This window comes from Molothrus aeneus, chromosome 6 (genome assembly GCF_037042795.1).
Source record: "Molothrus aeneus isolate 106 chromosome 6, BPBGC_Maene_1.0, whole genome shotgun sequence".
In the NCBI taxonomy this organism is placed as follows: Eukaryota; Metazoa; Chordata; class Aves; order Passeriformes; family Icteridae; genus Molothrus; species Molothrus aeneus.
In genome coordinates, this window is record NC_089651.1 from 27254621 (window position 1) to 27276297 (window position 21677).

The following is a 21677-nucleotide window of genomic DNA, read 5'->3' on the forward strand; positions in this document are numbered from 1 at the left end:
CCAAACAAAGGGTGAACCAGCTGTAAATTTATCCTCAGATTGCTATTCCATCCCAAAAGACACAGCATGTTCCTGCTTCCTCCACCCCACCAGCTCTAAATTTAGTCCAACATCAAGAAGGAGAGATGAGTTTCAAGATGAAACAGATACCTCTGGTGAGATACAGGAGGAAAATGCAGTTTCCAGGGAGAGGAGAGACCACTCTATCTACCCTCTATATAAAGATAGCTGGATGGTGTCTAAAGTCCAACTACAAATCATGCAACCAACTATTTGGTCAAGCAACTATGGCATTTTGGCTTCAGGAAGTTAATTAGGCTCCCAGTGCCCTGGTCAGGGGGTGTTTCCAGCATCCTGCTTTTCCGTCCATGGGCTCCTGAGGCAGCATGACCCAGAGGCTCCTGCTGCTCCCAAAGCCCGAGGCTGGTGCTGGACTGGCACACACAACGGGTGTGATAGTGGCCAGGGGCTGGGCACTGTGCTGGGAGAAGCAGGAAGGCTGGGCTGGACTCACTGCTAGGCCGGCTCCTCAGCATCTTCACCTCCGAGCTGGCGCTGACTGAGCTGCTGCCTCTGTAGGCACTGCATGTGTAGGATCCCTCATCAGCCTCTTGGACGTTGATGATAGTCAGGCTTCCATCCTGGGACAGGTGGATGTGGTGGCCATCCCCCCACATGGGAACTCCATTCCTGTGGTGAAAAACAAAATATTTCACTACTGCCACCCCTGGGTGCTAAAGGAGCTTCCTGTGCTCTTTGGAAAATGATGTTCTGTGAAAGGGGTGATTTTTTACAAGTTCAGCAGGAAGGAAGAAATCTTTTGCACAACCTGCCCCTGCAGTTGGGTGGTAACATGAGCCTGAGTCAGTCTGTATCCGTTGCCCAGTGTCTGCGTGGGAGGTAGCTGAGTCTGTGTGCTCTGTGCAAAGATATTGCCCTTTCTGCTAGCACACATTCTTGAGGTTTGAGGAACTAAGAGAAAATCCAGTGTGCCTTTCCCTCTCTCCAGGTTGTGGTCTGTCAGTACTTGTTTGGCTGGCATTGATAGCAGCACATATTGCTTGATGAGCATATAGGGTAGTGAACAATGTGCCCTCTTTCCTCTCCCTTTTTAAAAATTTGTTAAAAAAACCAGCAATATTGTGTCTCTGTTCAGTTCTTCCTAGAATAATCTGTGCCCAGCAGGAAAACTGTCTGAATTGTGAACTCCTGGTTACCAATGAAATGAAATTGGTTTCACTGTAAAGGGCTTCGTTCCAACTCTGAAACATGCATTTTTTTGTTAGGTCAAATACCAAACTTATGTATAGAAGAAAAGCTCTGTGTGTGAGATGGCCCACTTCAACTTCAGTCTGAACCCTTGGAATTTCAACATTTACCCATCCATCTCTTTGGATAGTTTGTAAGAACGCTCCAAAGCAGAACTGATTATTTTCAAACAGGAAAAACAATCCTCACTAAACACTTGCACAAATTCAGTTTCCTGGTAAACTATTAGGATAAGAGGACACAGCTTTTCACTTTTAAATGCTTCTAAATCTCCATTGCTCCCAGACAGTAAATAGAACTGTTGCAACAGGAAGCTGGGAGAAGAGGGTCCAAAATGTCTGTCACAATTAGGCAGAGAGGGTTTTTTGAAAAGCAACTAAAGCTTTTTCTCTGATTACTTATTTTCATTCATGTTATTTTCATGTCACTAGTTTTCCAGCACAGAGCCCTTCTGAACTCCATAAAATCTTAGTTTAATGTCTGATTTTCTCCTTATTTGGGTGGAACATGAACTTGATGACCCCCACACTCCACAGGGATCTTGTTCAGGATTTTTGGGTAACATCCAAGTTGTTTTAAGAAAGGGTAGGTGATACTAGCTGGGGCTGATAACTGTGGTCTCTGCCATACCTGGCAAGCACCCTGCATTAACATTTGGAGGGTAAATGATGAGGTTTAGGAAGAGAAGGAAAGAGAAGTTCCATCTCATTTTTGCTTACCTTGACCACCTTATATTCACATTGTTGCCAGTCACTGTACAATGAAGCTGAGCAGTCCCTCCTTCAGGTACCGTGATGCTTGGCAGAAGACCAGTGATCCTCAACTCTCCTGGACCAGAAGGGAAATCATCACTAGCAGGGGGACAATGCCACCCTCTCCCTGGGAGTAGGAGCATTCCCTCATGGGAAAAGTCCAACACATCCCATAATGAGCTACAAGCCCCTGGGCCTTGAAACAGCATGTTTGAGGCTGTGCTGTTGTTGCTCTGGGGAATGTGGATTTCCTAGGACTTTGGCCCAAGAAAGGACAAGTAACAGAGGTCTCAAAGCTGGACACATGCATGTCACATACACAGAAGAACTATCTCTTTAGTTTCTCTTGCTCTTATCCCACACCAGTGTCCCAGAAACAAGGCCCTGAGAGTCACTCTTACTGTGCTGTCAATCCCCTTTTCCCAGCTGCCTGGAGCACTGGACACATGCAGATGACCGCTGGGTAAAACAACTCATTCTTCCCTTGCCCTAAGGATGCCTGGCAAACTCTAGGTGTGAAGCAAAGAGGCACAGCCAGCAATGGAACCCACGCTGGCCCTGCACAGGGCCCTGTTTCCCCCTCCTGTGCCCATGAGCCGGGTGTGCTGCTACCCACCCCATACCTTGAGGCCGGAGCAGGACCTGGCGCTGGTCGCGGTCACGTCCATTGGAGGCAAGGCAGGTGAAGAAGCCAATGTCCTCAGAGCTGACCCTGCTGATCAGCAGGGCCCCGTCCGACTGCTGCCTGTGCCTGGGGAACAAAGCCAGCGTGTCCCTCAGCCTGTGCTTGGGTCAGGATGGCACTCCTGGGAGCCAGCAGAGGTGAAGCTAAGCCTCGTGTACAACTTTGTAGTACCACTGAGCAAAGACTTAGCAGCTCAGATGCTGCAGGGGTTGTAATGCAACCCTTAGTCCTCAAATCCCAGCACTGATGCTGTAACAGTCTGGAAAAACTTGCTGCTAGAGCAGATTTCTGGGAGCAGAGAGAGGGGAGAGCAGCTGTAGAAGTAGCTGTGGAAGTTCACTGAAGATGCTCTGATGTCTCTCGGCTGAGAACCTCTGCCCTTGCTCACTGACCAGCTGGTTTTTGGTAAATTTGCTAGCCATGTGTTCTTTTTCTGCTAACCTTATAACTGAATAAATTTGAACCCTGGTTCACTCATAGACCCTGTGTCACAGCTGTTCCCTCAAGGGTACAACATTCAAACTTCCATCTGTGAGGGAGGGAGGACAGGACAGGTCAGCAGTATGGCCTGGCCCTGATGGAGGAGGCTGGACAGCATAAAGCCAGACAGGCCCTCACTGCATGGCCAACAGCTCTGTTCTCTCAGAGAGGAGACAGGGAAGGAAAAGCAAGGAGGAGGCTCTTCTCATGAACAGCTGGAACCACCTGGGAGCTCACCTGGGAGAGGAGAGGGGCTGCCCATCTTTCTGCCACTCAATGGTGAGAGCTGGTGATGCTTCCACTGTGCAGGGAAGTCTGACTCTCTCACCCACATTGGCCTCCACTACTGTGGGCTCGCTCTTATCCATTTTCAACCTGCAAAGTTCACAAGCACAGCAAAAGAGGTAGAAACTTCCTTGCTCAGCATTTGACCTTCAGCACAAGGCTTTAGCAATCACAGGCCTTATTTTTTGCCTCCAATGGCAAAGGGAGGCCTCTACTCCCATGAGAGCTCTGATGCTTGCCATTACCAACATTCACTCCGAACATTCAGAAAAGAGCAGCCTCTATAAAATCCCGCTCTAGTTCAGTACAGCATGGTGCTGCGCTCCTGTCAGCCAGCTTAATTTACAGACAGCAACCCTTATAACAACTCTGTGGATAACAGCTGAAGATGCATTAACAATGTGAACACATGGCAAACAGTACAAAGTCCTAAAGAGGACACTGAGCAAGATTCCCCTTAGGTGCTTCTCTGGCATGCAAAAATGAGCCTTTTTAGGGTGTGAAGAGCCTATTGCAATCACCTGACTGCACCAGGTCCAGGAGCTGCTCGTCCACTTCATGCAGCAGAAAGGTTGAGGTCATGTCCTCACATCACTCATCTCATGTTCTTTGCTCTCTTATAACTACAGCTAAACACTGTCTTAGAAGGGAACTAAACCATGTGTTCCCACACTTAAACAAAACGTCATCTACCCTACCCCCATTCTGTGACCTGAATTCTTGATCTCAAAAAATAAAACCAAAGAGCCTTAATTCAATGAATCACTTATTACTGCCTTTAGCAGAAGCAGCTAAGGAGATTGCTGCAGAGTTCAGCAAATTGGCTGGGTTTTAGGCTGTAAACTCAAAAAAAGAGAGAGATCAGATCATGGCCCTATTTAATCTGGAATCCCAACATGCTTCATTTAAGGCAAAAATAATTTGTCCCCCTTTATTTCTGTGGGGCCTAGAAGCAATAAAAAACTATGCAAGAAGCAACAAAAATACCACTATATGATGAGACAGTTTTGGCTCAAACTGGTTTGTTCTCAAAACATTTTAAATTAGTTAGTGGAGGCTGGAGGAGCTGAAGTTTTCTTCAATGCACATATGTCTATTTTGTGCTAGTTAAGCAGCTCCTATTTGCTTTGCTTTTTTTCAGAACAGGTTTCTCTTTCTGCCTGCACTAACATGAACAGCTAAGGATGCTGCCTCAAGACTTCTTTTGTTTGAGCCCAGCTGCTTTGCTGCCAGCTTGCCTGTGCATCTTTGCTCAGAGCATGCTTCTTTCAAGAGATCCTTGGGGAGGACAGAAGACAGCTTGCGACTGGGATCTTCTCCCGTTCCCGTTGTCAGCAGTTCAGTACTGCAAGCTTCCCAACTGTGCCCTGGAACAGTTGACCCAGGACCTTTCCAGTCTTTGGCTTTTCTACATGAAGAGATGCCATATGGTTCATCACCTGGGCTCCATGGACAAACTGTTGCTGTAGGTGAACGTACCTGTATATGAGCTGCTGAGGCATGGAGGAGCCAGCTGCCTGCCCAAGCTGCCTGCCTCTGGATAATGCTCGGCGCTGCTGATCTGCCTCCTGAAGGACCTGGCCTCTCTCACCCTCAGCCACAACACTGCTCTTGTACTCTATTCAAAACAAAATGCCATATGTGAATAAAAGGACACTTCTTACTGTGACCTATTGCATAGGGTTTCTGTGAGCCTGGGAGAGCTTGCTGAACCAGAGCCAAAGAGCCCTTCAGCCATCTGCTTTTTGGCTGACTAGTGCAGTAAACCTGCGCTGTCTACTAATGAGACTCATAGACCTGCAGGCAAGCAATTTTAGACTCCTTTTCCTCCTCTGTCCGTGAACATGTTGCAACATCCCTTAGGCCACAGTGCCTTCTGCCCCATGTGCCATTGCTGTGACAAAGCACACTTCAGAGATTGAAGGCTACAGGGTGCCTTTCTGGCCCATCTTTTGAGATTAGTCTTTCATTTTTTTGGTTTTGTTTCTGAAATAAGGCATATTTTTCAGAACAGGAAATTATTTGTTACCCAGCAGGACCTTTTTGGGCAAAACACAAAACATAAAAATGCACCAGCAGTTTTGTTTTGGATCAGGAGGCAGCTGATGGCTCTCAGGGAGGAAGACATACTTGCCATGATAGAAACCGGGTGGGTTACAGGCAAGACACAACTCCATTAATGGGGTGACACTGCAGGGGAGAAAGTATTTTAGGGCTAAGGCTTGATCATGAGGTAACACCAAAAGAGGCCCTGCTGCCTCCACACTCCCTCTTGGCAGCAGAGGAAGTTTCCTCCTCCAGCCCGCTTTATTGAGCCTGTGCTCAGTAACCATTAATGAGGAGCCCCGAGTAGAAGATAATTCACCTGTTATCTGCAGCTGAATCTGTCGGCTCTCGGTCCTCCTCCCGTCAGAAGTGAGGCACGTGTAGGTGCCAGCGTCCTCGGGCCCGACGTGGCTGATCACCAGGGAGCTGTCGGACTGGTAGGTGTGCCTGTAACACGGGGGGAGCGCTGCCGCCTGCCCGGGCACCCACAGCAACCCGCCAGGGCACAGCGGCCAGCCCGGGCTGGTGTTACACAAACCATCCCCATGTGGGGCCCTCCCTGGCTCAGAAAGAAACAAAACCCTGCTGACCACAGACGGGTCACAGGCAGGGGGAAAAACTGCAGCAGAAAGGAGGTCAGGAACAGAGAGGAAAACTGAGATGGAAAACAGGGAACTGCTTTCAGTAACTCTCCCATAAGGGGGTAAACTGCCCTTCCAGGGGGGAGATTGAGTCCCAGCAGTCAACTGCAAACAGAAAAGCATAACTGTGATTTTCATAACACAAAAGGACTGGCTGGCTCCGGACAGACTTGCTGGAAATAGACTTCCCAGGAAAAACAGGTTTAAAGTAGTTTAAAAAACAATTGTGCTAGAGATTTTCAGCCAGAGGAATTCTGGGTTATTAGGCTGCAAGTTTCACCCCCAGCTACTGGCTTTCTGCTGCCCCAAGATGAACCCAAGACAAGCAATATTTTTCTGCATCATTACCCACGTCAGATTCCACCAGTGTTATGGGACAGCATAACACTTGCTCTGCCCCATAATTCTAGCCAACACCTCATTATGGTGCAGACCGTACCTGTTTCTGCTATGCACAGAGCAGGTGGACAGTAGATGAATATGGGAGTTTCTTTATTTCTTTAAAAAAAAAAAGTGCGCTGGTTGTGGCTGGTGTAGTGTTAATATTTTTTCACACTAGCTGGTATGTGGCTGTGCTTTGGATTTGTGCTGAAAACAGTGTTGATATTTTCACTACTGCTGAGAAGTGTTTACACCAAGTCAAGGCCTTTTCTGCTTCTCACCCCACCCACCAGCGGGCTGCGGGTGCACAAGAAGCTGGAGGGGACACAGCTGGGACAGCTGACCCTGACAGACCACAGGGATATTCCATACCATATGGCATCATGCTCAGCATGTAAAGCTGGGGAAAGGAAGAGGAGCAGGGGGGAGTTCAGAGTGATGGCGTTTGTCTTCCCAAGTCACTATTACATGTGATGGGGCCCTGCTCTTCTGGAGACAGCTGAACACCTGCCTGCCCATGGGAAGTGATGAATGAATCCCTTGTTTTGTTTTGCTTGCACCCACGGCTTTTGTTTTAGCTTTTCAACTGTCTTTATCTCAGTCCCTGGATTTTCTCAGTTTTACCCTTCTGATTCTCTCTCCCATCCCATCAGGGGTGAGTGAGCAGCTCTGTGGGGCTGAGTTGCCAGCTGGGGTGAAACCACAACAGTCTTTTTTGGACTGCATATTTGGCACTCTGCCCAGCAAGGAGCCCATCTGCTCTACAATGAAGGGATCTGAGCTCACCTGTCAGAGGAGATGGGTCGGCTGTTCTTCATCCACTCCACTCTGGAGAGTGGGGACACGCCTGTCTTGCAGAGCAGCTGGATGTTTTGTCCCACAGCTGCTGTCACAAGATGGGGCTTGCCTTCCTCCAGGATTGTTCTGAAAGAGAAAGTGATTCCATTAGCACTTCTGCTGCCTTCCTCACCTCTGTGTCCTCTCATGTGACTCTGGATGAGTTACAACCACAAGGCAAAGCAGGACCAGCTGCCAATGCAGCTTTGAGCAGATGCACTGGGCAGCATGGGGAGCCCTCTCCTGTACAGCAAAGGCTGCTGTGGACAGAGTGAATGCTACAATATCTCCTGGAAGAAAGCCCTGTAACCCCTCTCTTCTGAAGGAACAAGGTATAGCTCAGCTGACAGATAGATCCAGTGCAGATATGTTTAGATCTAGCTCTACACACTCCTGATTTTCAGAGTAACACTGTCCGGATCTTGACCCAAAGTCTGCATCTTACAAGTCTTCCCTAGAACAACCCTGCTCCATGCAGTGCTGAGATAAAGGCTCTGAAGTCAGAGTGCCAGCTAAATTTGTTGGTCAGAACAAGAACAACACCTATGGATTCTCATTTACAGTGTTAGAAGGCCTCCCAGACAGAGACCTCAGGATTCTGCAGTCTTTTCATACATGATACCTCAGTTCTGTCAGAGACCAGGGAGTATGTGAGGAAAGAGACCGCAGGTAATGCCAGGGCCTGAATACCAGTAACTTGATTAACCAAGGGGCCACATGTGTAGCTAATCCATCACACGGTATCCCCAGTTAGCTAGTCCCAGCTGAGGCAACATTTTCACTCCAGAGAAAGTTCCACTGATGCTTCATAATGAGCTGGCAGAACAGGGGGGAGGGATAGATGGAAATCATCACCTGTGCAGAGCCTGTGCTGGGAACAGGTCTGCAGACTCCTGGTGCCCAAATCCCTCTGTCACAGAAACATCTGCTCCGAAAGCTTCACGCCACTGCTTGCCTTCCCGGGACAGGCCCTGCTGGCCACCGCTGCTCTGCCTATCCGAGGACCCAGGCAGGGCTGTGTCCCAGGAGCGCAGCTGGCCCAGCCTATCCAGTCTGCTTCTCTGGCTCTCCAGCACCCCAGTCCTTGGCAAGGCCTCTGGCAGCACATCCCTCCTCCAGCTGCGGCTGTCTTGCCTGGGGAGTGAAGCCCCATAGGTTCTTCCTTCTTGGCTGTGACTTGCAGTCTCTCTTGTGGGTGACTGCTGCTGACCCTGAGCACGTCCTATGTGAGAACTGGAGGCAGTCTGCTGGTGTTGCAGGGCTTCTGTGCCAGAAGAGGGCTGGAGCTCCAGATGGCTGGCCCCCACAGAGCTGTGGCACGCTCTCATGCACTCCTCCTCCGAGGCAAAGCTGTTTTTATTACCATGACAGCCACCATACCAAAACCGGTTGCACTTGCCAACAACTCCCACAAAGTACCAGCGAGTGGTCCAGTTGGTGCAGGGGCCGTGGGCACTGGGCAGCAGGCACATGACAGGGTATGCTACCAAAAAGAGTGGAACAGAGGGAGATGTGAGGGTCACAAAGCACAAAGGTCCAGGGGCTTCACACCACCACCTAGATGAGTTATCTGATGGCCCTGTGGGCAAAGGGCAGGTGGGAAAGTAGGACACCTAGGTGTTCTACCCAGCTGTGCTTTGAAACTGAGAAACTGCTCATATGTTTCTTTTTGCTTCAGTTTTGCCTCTGATGGAAGAACCATTCTCGGAGACATTTCTGAATCTAGATACTAGACAGATGCTTTACAGCCTTGCTTGGAGAATTCTGCAACTGCAAAGCAGGCTCTGGAGCTTCCTCTCCTGCAAGGGACACATGGCTGCCACTTGTACATTTCCAGCTCACAAAGCAAGTGGCTTAGACCCAGCTGTGAAGAAGACTCATGCATCACAGAATACCCCTACACACTGATATAAAGAGGAGCATGGCCCAAGGTGTTTACAAACCCAGAGCCATGGGTATCAGCCACATGCTGACAAACACTGGATGCAGAGCTCTGGCTGCAAGGTGCTTTGTCAAGCTGTGGCTCAGCTGAGAGAATCCAGAGAGTTTTCCCCTTCCCCAAGGCTGCACCACAGGGACAGCCACTGAGCAATCTCTGTGCTGCAGCAGGAGGGCAAGGCCCTGCAGCAGCAATGTGCCTGCAGAGGGTACAGCTGGGCACTAAAGGAGCAAAGATGCTTTTGCCCACCAGCCCTAGTGTCCTCATAGCACAGCAGGCACTTGATTGAACTTTGCTGGCTAAGGGCATCCATGCAGCCCTAAGCAATCCCTCCTTCCCCACGTAGTTCTCATTTCTCCCCTGTCCACAAGCTGTCTGAAGACCGAGTACTATCCTGATTCCACAGGAGATCCCTACTTTGACGTGGGTAATTAGTTCAGAGCACTCCAGGCTGCATCAAAGCGTCTTCTCAGGGACAAACAACTCCTGAGTAGTCTTACAGACTGACAAAGATCACACAAACACACTTCTGTCCAACTATCAGCAGAGGACAACAATAATTTTTGCGGCAGCTGGTAGAACTGAATCCTCAAGCTGCTTTTCTACACTCCAAGCTTCTGCTGCCCCAACTGCCAGGTAGAGATTCTCTTCAGAGAGATTATTTACTACATTTTACAGAGAGCAGACACAGGAAACTTCTATATGCTACTGGACTCTTTTTGTGTATCTAAACCAATAAGGCAAAGCATCACTTACGGTAGTTGGGCCTATTGAGACATCCTTCCCCTCGAGGACCTTTGGCTGAGGCGATGTTGTCAAAACAGCAGCCGTACATGGAGCCGCGGCACTCGCCCGAGGGCTGCTGCTGGGACAAGGCTTGGCTTGCCTTGGGGACAGGAATGGAAAGCCAAGAGTTATCCTCACGCATGAGGACAGCAGCACATGCAAAGCACAGTATGCAAGCTGTCAGCTGCACACAGCCAGCTGCTAGAGGCACCACTGTTTGCTTGTTTGCCTCCTAGAGGCTTTTGTCCTGGGAAGGGGTGGGAAACTTGGCTATCAGCCATGGAGCCAGGGCTGCACTTCTCTGCAAGGCACAGCTAAGCAGCCCAGCAGCAGGCCAGCTCTTATTGCTGCCACCAACATGCACCCCAACCTATAGGAGGGATCACCTCCCCACCTTGAAATAATCTGCAGAGTTGACAAACAAAAGCAATTAATAGAAGCCATGCTTTTCCCTTTATTTTCCCCTAGAAACTGGATAGCAATCTTCTGACCAACAGAAATTTAATTACTCAGGATTATTCAATCAGGTCTACATAGGATGGCTTTCTACTTCTCAGACATCTCCCCACCACCTGCTCTGTGCCCTGCTTGTAGAGGATTGCAGGTGAACACTCCAGACTGAGCAGGAGCAAGGGGAGCCAAAGGGCTTGATGCCATGCCTCAAGTATTGGTTCCTCAGCATTACTGGTGGAGATGAAGCCCAATGGAATCCACAGTGTGAGTCAGCAGGGTCAAATCTGATTCTTTGTATCTGATCTTCTCCTAAAATGCAAAAAGCTCTTGTACTTACTGCTGGAGTGGTTGTAGTGGGATGATTTTGTCTCGTTCGAATGTCATGGTAATATTGTGGGCATCCAGTGTTGTTTGGACCCTGGGCAGCTGATACTCCATCGGGGCAGCAGCCATACCTGCAGACAGAAGGGCTGCAGTGACACCTGACCTGCCTGGTCAACAGACATGGGCTACAAGATTCAGGAAGGGCATTGCCAGGAAAGGCAATGCCTCCCTGCTCAGGCCTATCTACTTCCAGCTACCTGTTTTGGTGGCAGGTGCTGAAAGGGCAACCTCTCCCGAGAGGGCCCGATGCCAGAGTGCGCCCATCTGGACAGCAGCCATGTGGGCTCTGGTGGCAGTCCTGGGAGCCAGTCCCTGCAGGGGGGTCCTGAGAGAAGCTGAGCCGATGGGAACCTGGGGAGCGGGACTGGGGCTCCCAGTGCACAGCAAACAAGTTGATGCCCTGGTCTTTGGTGGATGGAATGTGCTGGTTCCCTGAAGCACTATGGGTCATGATGTTCCCAGGGTGCATTCTTGCATCATCAGAATCTGGGGAGAGAACTCAAGGTATGAAGGTGAGCATGAAAATCTGGCCAACTTTCCTCCTCTCTGCTCTCTTTCACCTGCCCAAGGCTACCTGGCAGGATTTTCTGAATCACATCTAGGGGTGTCATCTGGCCCACCCTTCTCATCTGGCTGAGGTACTTTGCTCATTGCCTTGACCATTCTTCCTGCTGTTCCATGAGAAACCACATTGCTGTGGTCCCTTCACATCATCCTTTCTTGTTCCTATGATCTGCTTTGGGCATAATTTCTTCCAGCCAGCACTTAAGTCATGCTGACAGAACCTGGGATCCACCTCCTGTACAGAGTCTTCTGCATGGATAGATTCAAATACTGCTCACTGTTGGTGTAAAGGATCTGTATTTTGTCCCTGGCTCCTTGAGTTTATAGGAGCCCATGAAAAAAAAATGAGAGAAATGAAGAAAAGAATGATCCCAGTCCCTATCACAGCCTATTCCAAGTATCCCATCATCAACCCCCAAATTAAAAAAATTCTTCCAAACCTGGGGCAGGGCTGTTTGGATTGTAACGTGTCAGCAAGGACTGGCGAGTGACATTGTATCCCATAGTGTCCTGCATGCTGGGGACCTCTGCAAAGAGACACATACACAAAATGGATGCAGTTAGTCCAGCACTGTGCTCTAATAATTGCAAATACATCTAGCAGTCAGCAGGAGACAACAGTTGATGAAAATGTTCCTGTTCCTCTTGTGCAATAGCTGCTGAGCAGCAATTGGATTCAATTGGATTGTCAGGACAAGCGACCTACAACAGGCAGGCAAAAGTCAGCCTTGCAGCTCTGACATGGGGAATAGACACAGACAAGAAGCAAAATGTTCTGAAAACTTGTGACTCCTTTAGAGCCAGTCCACAGAGGGATGAGAGTTGGCTATAGTTTTTGCTACTGAGCCTGCCCAAGCTATCATCCTTCTGGACTGGGATGTCTGGGATCCATCTGCAGCACACACACACTGGATCATAGAACACTGGATTCAAAACGGACACACACCAATGTTGTTCCCAAGCCTGTTGCATATATTTCAAACAGCACAGGTACTGGGACTCTAAAGATGCTTTGTGCACATAACCTTGGCAAAATCACAGGATGGAGATAGCCAGGCAAAAAGCTGAGAACATAAGCTGGTGCAGAGCTGGGAGTTTCTACTCCTAAGCAAAAGCATGCTGGGAAAAGCTGGGTGTGCAGCAATACCACTCACGCTGTGGCAGGTAGCAGGGCTGTGTGTTGCAGCTGCCCAGGGTGGCTGGTTTTTGTGGCTGGATGGCTCTGCATGTCTCAGCACTGTAGACTTTGGAGTCGCCGTCAGCACAGATGACCTGGCGTGTCCGGATGCCTGAATCGCAGCTCTTGGAACACTTGGGCACAGAGACAAGGCACTGAGCAGGCAGCAAAGGCTGAATGCAGAAACCCCACGGATCACAAGTGGGGAACAGCTGCATGATTAGCTGCAGGCTGAGCACAGCTTCCTCCACCAAGACAAAGCAAATAATATTTCAGCTGGAATCATCTGAACAATTAGAAAACCATACTTTAAACTATTTTACCAGATGTTCCACCCAGCCCTGAAGCATTAGGCTCTGTGCCACACTCAGCCTGTAACATCCAGATGAGCTGCTGTTACCCACAGCGGTGTTTCAGGGAGCAGGAGAGAATCATTTCAGCCTGAAGGCAGAAAGGCACCTCAATTCTCTGGGGATCCACCAGCTGTGGGTGGGTCAGTTTGCATTCAAGAACAACAAATTACAACTGGAAAGCAAATGAGGGGCTTTCTTGTAAGCAGCTAACTGGAGTTTGCCTTAGTGGAAGCTGTGGATGAGAGGGACCAGAGGCTCAGAGGAGGGGATAGGATGAGGTGTCTTTGCAACCCACACGGCTCGTGGCAAGTTCTATAAACATTTGGAGAGTATTTCCCTCTAATTCAGAGAGGCAGATAGGAGACCTTCTGATATCAGAAAGTCAGGAGAAAGATCAGATTAAGATATGAAACTTCTTTAGCTGTAACTAAAACTTGGCCCACATCTCATGAAGAAGCATATGTAACATGTTTTAGCCCAGAACAAGCTGGTCTGACAAGCACAGAAGTGAAAAAGTGTGTTTGGAAGTTACCTGATGCAATTGATATACCCATATCTCTACCCCCTGACACTTTTCCCAGGTTGAAGACAGTCTGGCTTCCATCATAAAGACAAGATTAAAGTACATTTTTTAAAATTATTCAGATAAACTGTGCTTCAGATAGATTAAAGCATATCACAAAGTGCAATTACCAGTTCTGAAGCCTCCAGCTCTGAGCCAAACTTGGGCTAAGAGCTGTTCTGCTGATCACAGCGATGGAGCAAAGAATTGAGAATAAGCAGCAAGAGTGGATTGTTTCAGCTTATTGGCTGCATTTTGCCACTGTCACTGAAACGATAATCTCCCCTCAGAAGGATTTATTTTTGTAGCAGCTGCACACAAAGCGGGCATCAGATTAACTGGAGCATTACTAGTGCCAGTTACAACACAACTGTGAGCCAAGAGGCTGGTAATGAAGCAGTCCTTGCTCCCAGCCTCAGTCTATGTGCAGACTGCATGGATCAAAGCTTGTTTGTGAGGAGCACAGCAATACAATCAGTAATTTTGGAGCCATGACAGCGAGGTGCTCACCAGACCCCAGTCTCCAACGTGCCAGCCGATTTCCTGGATGCAGTTTTCCTTAAGGCAAGGCCGGGTGGCCGATGGCTTTGGCTCCATTAGACAAGCGAAGTCCTGAGCCTGGGAGCCCTGCTGTGTCCTGCAGGTGACAGTCCGGGTCTGCACTCCTTCCCCACAGCTGGCTGAGCACTGCAGAAAGGGACCCAACAATTACAAAGAAGCACCTGGTTTCCTCTTGCAGGCTGAGCTCCCTATCATTAGAGCAGAGCACCATTTTGAGACTGCCTGGAACAACCAGCTATCATTAAAATAATTTTCTGGGGTGGGATTTAGCAGAGTAGCTGTTTATGCTGCAGAGTAGAAAATAAGGCATGGGAGCATGGGATAGGGTCTAGAAGATCTGGAGGTCACTGGATGATTTTGGCCTATTCATATACTTACTCTTGATGTCTCCCGAAAGGAGATGTGGAGGATGAATTTAGAAAAATATCAGAAAAAAGCCAGACACTGCAAAATACATTGAGAACAAGGCATGGTAGAAAATATCTGTAAACTCATGTTATTTACATCTGATTAAAATCAATGCAAGGTAAAGAATTTTAGGGAAAGTAAACGGTTAGGTTCTTATATTACTTATGTCTTTTGTTTGAAGACTTGTGCTCTATTTTTACAGCCTGGAGCTGTGACAACTTCTATACCAGTAACTAGTTTGTGACATTTTCAACACCCTCTTAAATTCACAGTGGTGTTTCCTGGAATCCAACCTACTTCTACGTGAATTACCAAGGTGTCTTACAGAGAGCATTAACTTGGGGACAGTCTGAATCACTTCAGATGAGCTTCCCAGCTGAGCTTCAGCCATTCATTTACCGGAGTAACCTTTTAACTCAGAGTACACAAAACACAGTTGCTTCTGAGAACACTGGAATGAATTACTCAGGCCTCAGTTTGTAAGAACATGACCCTTGGTGCCTTCCCCAAACAGCACTCTTACTCCACAACCCCAAAGTTCACACCTCACATCTCACAAGGTGGGGGGAAAGAGTGGGTGGAAGGACTCTCCAGTCTGGGTGATCATGCCTCAAAGTTGCATTTTGTGCTGTTGCACAACTCAGGCTAAGTGCAACCACAAGATTGCAAATCAAGTGTTGCAAGCATGTGTGCACTTCTTCTAATAGAGGAAAATTCACTTGTACTTTAGGGACTGAGTAGACATTCTCTTTACTTTCTAAGTCCTTGGAATGTAAGATGCCTTCTAAAAGCTGTCTGGCTGAACTGAGTGTGTACAGTTTGAGCTGTTTCCACTCCTGCAGACATAAATGCACACAAGCATCAAAAATGCACCACATGGCTGTATTTGGAGAAGCCCTGTGCAGACATACAGCAAACAGCAGGTCACCAGTATTTCAAGAGTTTTGCTGTCCTGGCTGGTGATGCAAGGTAGAAAATACATGGAAATAACTAGCACAGGCAGAAGCCATGAGCTCCTGTTTCACAGAGGCTGTCCTCAGCTGATGGACAGAGGCTCTCCTGCCAGTGCTCCGACTTCACTAGGCCTGGCTCAGAAACCAAGTCGGTGCCAGGTGGGGGGGGGGTCTGATAAAAACACAGATGTGGAGAAAGGATTGGCAGACCAGGGAAGAGTGGACATGCAATGAGAAGAGCAGAGGTGCAGGGACATGCACAGCTTTGAGGAACAGGGATATGTTCATAGGAGGGCATCGGAGGGCTGCAGGGAGAAGTTCTACACCTCTGCACGCCTCCTATCCAGGGACACGTGCTTTTTGTAGTCCCAGCAGAGGAGCCTGGCTCTTTCTCCCTAAGCTTTGGCAGATGCTCCTCCTGGAGGTGCCAGGAGGCCGTTGTCTGCTTGGGGGCACTGACCTGGGACCAGGGCCCCGTGCTCCAGGTGGCACACTGCCGGAGGTTGCAGGGCTGGCTGTGGCGCGGCTGCTGGGCGAAGGCCATGCACTCGGTGTCATCCACCACGCCCTGCAGGCTCTGCCCGTCAAACGCCACGCAGTACACCGAGCGGGTCTGGGTGCCCCTGCCACAGGTGGCTGAGCAGGGTCCCCACTCCCCCGTTTTCCACCTGCAAGTCACAGAATCAAGCACAAAAAAAAAAAGTAAGCCAAACTGCTTGGAGGCACAGAGGAGTCAGTGCCACATCCCTGTAGAAATCAAAAGAGATGATGTCCCTTTGCAGAATAGAATCAGAGGCGAGTTCCCATTTGACCAAGCGTGCCCAGCTTAATTGGCAATGCAGAGCATTAGTCCTACTCCAGAGACATATCTCCAGCTAAAAAACACTTGTTTCTCTGGAAATGCAAAGCCCCTCCAGAAGGGGAAGATCCCTCTCCATGGCTTTTGGTCTCCTAATGTCTGTAAAAATGTCATGCCTGGAACAGAACATCAGAAAAAAAAAAAAAAAGGAAAGAAAAAGCTCAAAGAAAACAATCCAGATCAGAAAAAAATAAAATAAAAAAAAAACACCAAAAAAACCCAAAAAACCCAAACAACAACAAAAAAAAAAAAAACAACCCAACAAAACAAAAACCAACCAACCAACCAAACAAAAAAAAACTACCACAAGAGCCTAATCCACACATTACACTCCAGATATTATCAGAAACAGTAAAACCAAGCCAAGTCCTCATTCTGCCCACAAACCATGCCAGGCATTCTCAGAAGTGCTTAACTTTTCACTGACGGCCAGTAGAAAGCTGGTTTATTCCTCCCATCAGTCAAATTCTCTAACTGCAGCACACATACAAAAAGCCCACAAAAATGTAAATAGATCTTTTCCTGTCTTTTGTTGCTAAAGCTGCTGCAGAAATGATACACCCTTGCTAAGTAGGGGAATGTATCCACAAAACAATCTGTCCAGATACTAAAATCTCTGCTCTTGGCCACCCCAGCTTCTCAGAACTAGCTGGGTAGCTCAAACCACACCTTGCATGGCCTGGCTTCAGTGACAATATAATGTTTCATCCCCAAATCCAGCATGCAGTGTAGTCCAAAGGCACTAGTTGTGGAGGGGGAGCATCATGGTGATCTGCTTGCCATCTGCTATGTACCCTTTTGGCCAGGTAAGGCCCAGCCAGGGAATGAAAACTGTTCATGTTTTCTCTCCCAGCATTCCAGCTACTTCCCTAGCCTGGCTCTTCCCACTCCTTAGCCATTTACAGTGGTGTGGTTGCAGGGCTTATAACAAATTATTAATCAAGTTTTTTCAAAAGCTCCAAAGGGAATAACTCCCCCCCCCCCCCCCCCAAATACTGTATTCTGCCTCCTGTAAAGCAAATGTACTGTTTTGGAAAGGCTGTATCAACCAGACGGGATCACTTAGAGCTTCCTTCAGTTGTGGATCAAGACTTCTCTGACCCTTTGTTCATTTCCTTTGTAAGACAAGGTCAGCCATAAGGCTGGGACCCTCATCAGAGGGCAAAAATTGCCAGTCCTAAGCTATTAGCAGCTTGCTGGGGGACAATTGTTTTGCTTTTGATACTTTTAACTTCTCCTATCTTAGTCTACATTATTGTATCTCTCACATCTTACATGTTGTTTTATGCCTGCTATAGGGCCCATGCCAAAAAGAAGAGCTTTTAAGAAACTCCAAATCTTTCTCTATGCCATGCTGGCCAAAGTTACAATTGCCCAAACAATCATGCTCTCTTTTCTTTTATGTTCTTTTCTTTATCTTGATAAGTAAATTAAAAAAAACGAATCTTCCAGAACTTCTTTACCCTGATTCCAGAGAGAACCTGAGAATAAGCAGCCAGAAGCTATGAAGAAATCATCCCTTTCTCAATCTCTAAGAATCAAGTTACCAGAGGCACGTGCAGCCACCTAAGCAAAGCTGCCAGCCAGCACCCTCCACCGCCATTTTCACTGGCAAGCATCAAAAGCAAAGCAACACCCACTTCTACCACCTGTGCCAAAGAGGAAAGCCCCCATGATTTCAGCGAACAACTAGGTGCAGAGCAGAAGAGAGCAGCTGCCTTCCTGTGCTTTCTGTAACTTCCTTCTGCTTGTTACCTCTTCATCTGAGATCTCCGTGCACTGCTGTGACTCCAGGCTTGTGGCAGGTAGATGTAAGAAGTCCTTTATGTACAGAACAAAGGTTTTAAAGAACTTAAAACAAGTAGCTACAGGCTAACATGTATTCAGAAATGTTCCCAGGTGCCCTCTCACACACAAGTGCTCTCAGAGGCCTCCACTGGTACACAGACACACGGAGCTAATGCTCATGTTACAGCCCTGGATGCCCATAAGAGCCAAGTCAAGCCAGCTGTAAGGAACAAGGTGGAAATGGCTGGGTGAAGGGGTTTGAAAATGCTGGAGAATGAAAAGACTCCAGGATTCATCCCTTCTAAAGGAACACACTGGGAATGCAGAAATGACATAAAATGACACCAACTCAGATCTTCTACTCTGTAGGCTCCAGCTCAAGAGAAGAAAAATGAGAGAATCTGTTTCATATCTCCTACATGGGCTAGGCAACTGTCTTCCACAATGCTATTTTGGAAGGCAAATTTAATTGGTCAATAAAATGAACACAGGTTGTATTAAGCCCTTTCCTTGTGCACACACAAATGTCCTCACTCATCACTGTGTTATCATCCCAATCTTTTGTCTTTGGTTTTCTCTTAGAAGTGAAGCACCTCCTTGGAGAGAACCATGCTGGAGGGCAGATGTGAGAGGGTCACTTTTTTCTCAGTTCCAAAAGCACTTCAGGAAGAAGTCAGACCCCAGAAGAAGGAAAGAAATCGCACCGTTTTGTCTGGGGACAAGGCTGATGGCCACACGTCCGGTTGTTGTCTGGTTGTGGCTTATTCCTGCACATATAGTCTGGATAAATTTCATTGTCTATGGTACAAAACACCAAGCGGGACTGGAAACCTGGGGGACAAGCAAGAGAGTATCTGATCAACACAAGCCACCCAGCACTAAGTTAGCAATACACTGGGGTTGGCAAGACAAGTTTCTTGTCTGTCAAGAAGTTGTGTAGAATCCACACCTGTCCCAACCATTCCAGAAAAGAGACAGGGGCAGGTCTCTGTCTCTCACTACATGGACAAATGATGCCTTCCCACAGTATAGGAGTCTGCTGGAAGAGCAAGCGAGACAGTACAGTTCTGTGTAGCTGAGGGGAACTTTCCTGTTATATCATGGATCGAGACTCATGAGGGGAGTGCCCTACCCGTAAGTTGCTCATGAAGGAGCCCTGCAAGATTTGTGCAGTGTACAGCAGAGCTGGGGGTCTCCTGTTAGACTCAAAAGGTCAGTCTTGTGAGGACTGGATATGGGAGTAAAACTTGCAACTCTTCATGCTTCCTACAGGTTATGAGTGCCCAGCCAAAGACAATTTTAGCACCTACCATCACAAGATCGCAAAAGTTGCCAAAATGGCCATCAGGATGGAAGCCCAGAAGAGGCTGATAAGAACTCTATATACTAATCAGTTGGTGAGGGTTTTTTTGTTTGAGTGACTGAAGTTTTTTGGTTTGTTTTTCTTTTAAGCTTAAAATCCAAGATATTGCTCATGGAGGAATCTGTAAACTGAATATAATGGGACACCCTAGGAGATCTGACAGTCCTCTTGGAGAGGGGGAATCTTCCAGGCTGTGGCAGAGGAGAATTATGCGATTCACTTATGTAGGCCAGGTCTCTCTGGAGAGGACTTCTCAAGTGGTTGAAAAGACTATGAAGACCTGAAGCAAATCAAAACAAAGGCCATCTATGAAGATTCTTAACAGGTCTTAGAAATAAGACTGAGGGCTAAGGAATGGAAAATAAGAACAAGGCATAGGCCACACGTTGGCATGGGCTAATCCTGTTGTGACTCCATGCATGACCCTCTCTTGACAAAACTTGAGCAACACCCTGTGGATCCCTGTGCTGCCTTTCAGAAGGAGACTGCTGGGAAGCTGCTGCAGAGGGCAGCACACTGTCACACTGCCTGCAGGTGGATATAAACCCCCCACCAGCCACCAGGGATCAGGTCCTCTCCCCTTACCTCCTCCACATTCGGAGCTGCACTCACTCCAGGAACTGTAGCTCCAGCTATAACCCAAGGTCTGTCCTTGCAGGGGCAGGTAATACTCATACTGTACCCCGGTGTTTGGCTCCTGGCTGATGAGCTGCAAAAGAATGGGAGGAAATCAAGGAAATTACACTTTTCATCTTCACAGCATTTCCCCACCATGTCTGAGGGTTCCAGCTGACTTGCACCCCTCCTATTCAAGAAGCACTAATTCTCTGCACTGGATTTTCTCCTTGCCTTCTATCATGTTCTGGAGAGCATTACTTTTCAAAGAAGGGTGCATTCATCCCTCTTGGCTTTAGAAGATCCAGCTGTTCCTGCCATAGCAAGTAGAGCCCACCCTACAGCACAGCATAACAAGCAGTGTCCTGGAGCCTGTCCCTGCCCCAACACCATTTGGTGCTGACTCTTACCTCCCCTAAAGTCAGTGTCCAAAGGAATAGGCAGGAAACCAACATTGCTTATTTCTGGGCAATAGGACCAGAGCAGCAAAAAGTGCTGTTTCTGTGGTCTAGCTTGAAGGCCCACAGCCTTATAAGATTCCTGGGGTTCCCATCTCATCTCCAGTTTTTCCCAGCGTACTCCCACCATGAAAAGCAAGAGCAGAGTGTCAGCAGGGGAAGGCACAGCCTCTCACCTCAATGACGAGGGGTTCTGTGGTGGGACCCCGGGCACGGAGGAGCTCTGGGGCCACATCACCCTCGGAGCCGCGGTCATAATGCAGCACTGTGCTGGCCACCTGCAGTGCCCGGCTGAAGTCAATCGTCCAGTGCCCGTTCAGGTAATACTCCCCTCGCACATTCTTGACAGCTGGACAAACCCACATGCCAGAGAAAGGATCACAAGGTTGCTCCTGTTTCCACGCAATACTGTGTCACAGGCAAATGAGACTGACCGCCCATCCTCCATCAGTGCTGTCCTCCCTGTATGGCTTTTTTAGCAGAAGCTGCTAAACCACATTCAACCAGTAGTTCATGCCAGCTTTGCTGCAGATCAAGAACTTTTGCTGCACAGCCAAATGCCTCCAGCATATTCCTGCCCTGCCTCTGCATTCTCCACTGTTAGTTGCTGGAGCACAGCCAATGCCAGCCTCTGTCCTTCTTACCACTAAGATGTGGGATTCACACTCCACTGACTTTACACCACTATCTGGTTCATTAGATACTCTATTCAGAAAGCAAGATATGTTCTGAATCCAGTTTTCTACAAAGGAAAATGTGACCAGACTGATTTGTCCTAAGCACTCAATGATAGAGCACTCAGAAAGCAGAAGAGTATTTGCTTTCTCCACTGGAATTTCCTCAGCCCTGTCCAGACATCTAGGCAAGGCCTTTTCTCCCTCCTTTTCCCCCTCTGCAGAATGACCAGAGTTTGAGGCTGTACAAATGCTCCAAAGAAATCTATGGAGAAAAGATGCCCACTCCAAACTTCTAGATGGCAGGAGTAGGTAGGGTTTGCTTTCACTAAACAGAGCTCACAGCCAAATTTGGCTAGATCAGCTAGATTCCTTGTAAGTTACAGGCAGGAAGTCTCAGTGTG

The 21677-nt window shown here is 48.2% G+C and overlaps 1 protein-coding gene across 1 annotated transcript in view; it reads right to left on the reverse strand.

Annotated features, from left to right (window-relative positions):
- Positions 1 to 21677, reverse strand: part of PAPLN (papilin, proteoglycan like sulfated glycoprotein) — a 43357-nt gene that overhangs the window by 3339 nt on the left and 18341 nt on the right. Inside the window, exons 9-28 of the mRNA XM_066552807.1 lie at positions 20776 to 20948; positions 20112 to 20235; positions 18868 to 18994; positions 18131 to 18196; positions 15977 to 16184; positions 14105 to 14281; positions 12657 to 12813; positions 11943 to 12029; positions 11735 to 11737; positions 11136 to 11436; positions 10892 to 11009; positions 10072 to 10201; positions 8232 to 8859; positions 7326 to 7463; positions 5837 to 5964; positions 4951 to 5089; positions 3424 to 3561; positions 2645 to 2772; positions 1989 to 2097; positions 515 to 690 (exon numbers count right to left, since the gene is read on the reverse strand). Of these exons, the coding sequence (XP_066408904.1) occupies positions 515 to 690; positions 1989 to 2097; positions 2645 to 2772; positions 3424 to 3561; positions 4951 to 5089; positions 5837 to 5964; positions 7326 to 7463; positions 8232 to 8859; positions 10072 to 10201; positions 10892 to 11009; positions 11136 to 11436; positions 11735 to 11737; positions 11943 to 12029; positions 12657 to 12813; positions 14105 to 14281; positions 15977 to 16184; positions 18131 to 18196; positions 18868 to 18994; positions 20112 to 20235; positions 20776 to 20948 (3255 nt within the window). The remainder of the gene's footprint in view (positions 1 to 514; positions 691 to 1988; positions 2098 to 2644; positions 2773 to 3423; positions 3562 to 4950; positions 5090 to 5836; positions 5965 to 7325; positions 7464 to 8231; positions 8860 to 10071; positions 10202 to 10891; positions 11010 to 11135; positions 11437 to 11734; positions 11738 to 11942; positions 12030 to 12656; positions 12814 to 14104; positions 14282 to 15976; positions 16185 to 18130; positions 18197 to 18867; positions 18995 to 20111; positions 20236 to 20775; positions 20949 to 21677) is intronic.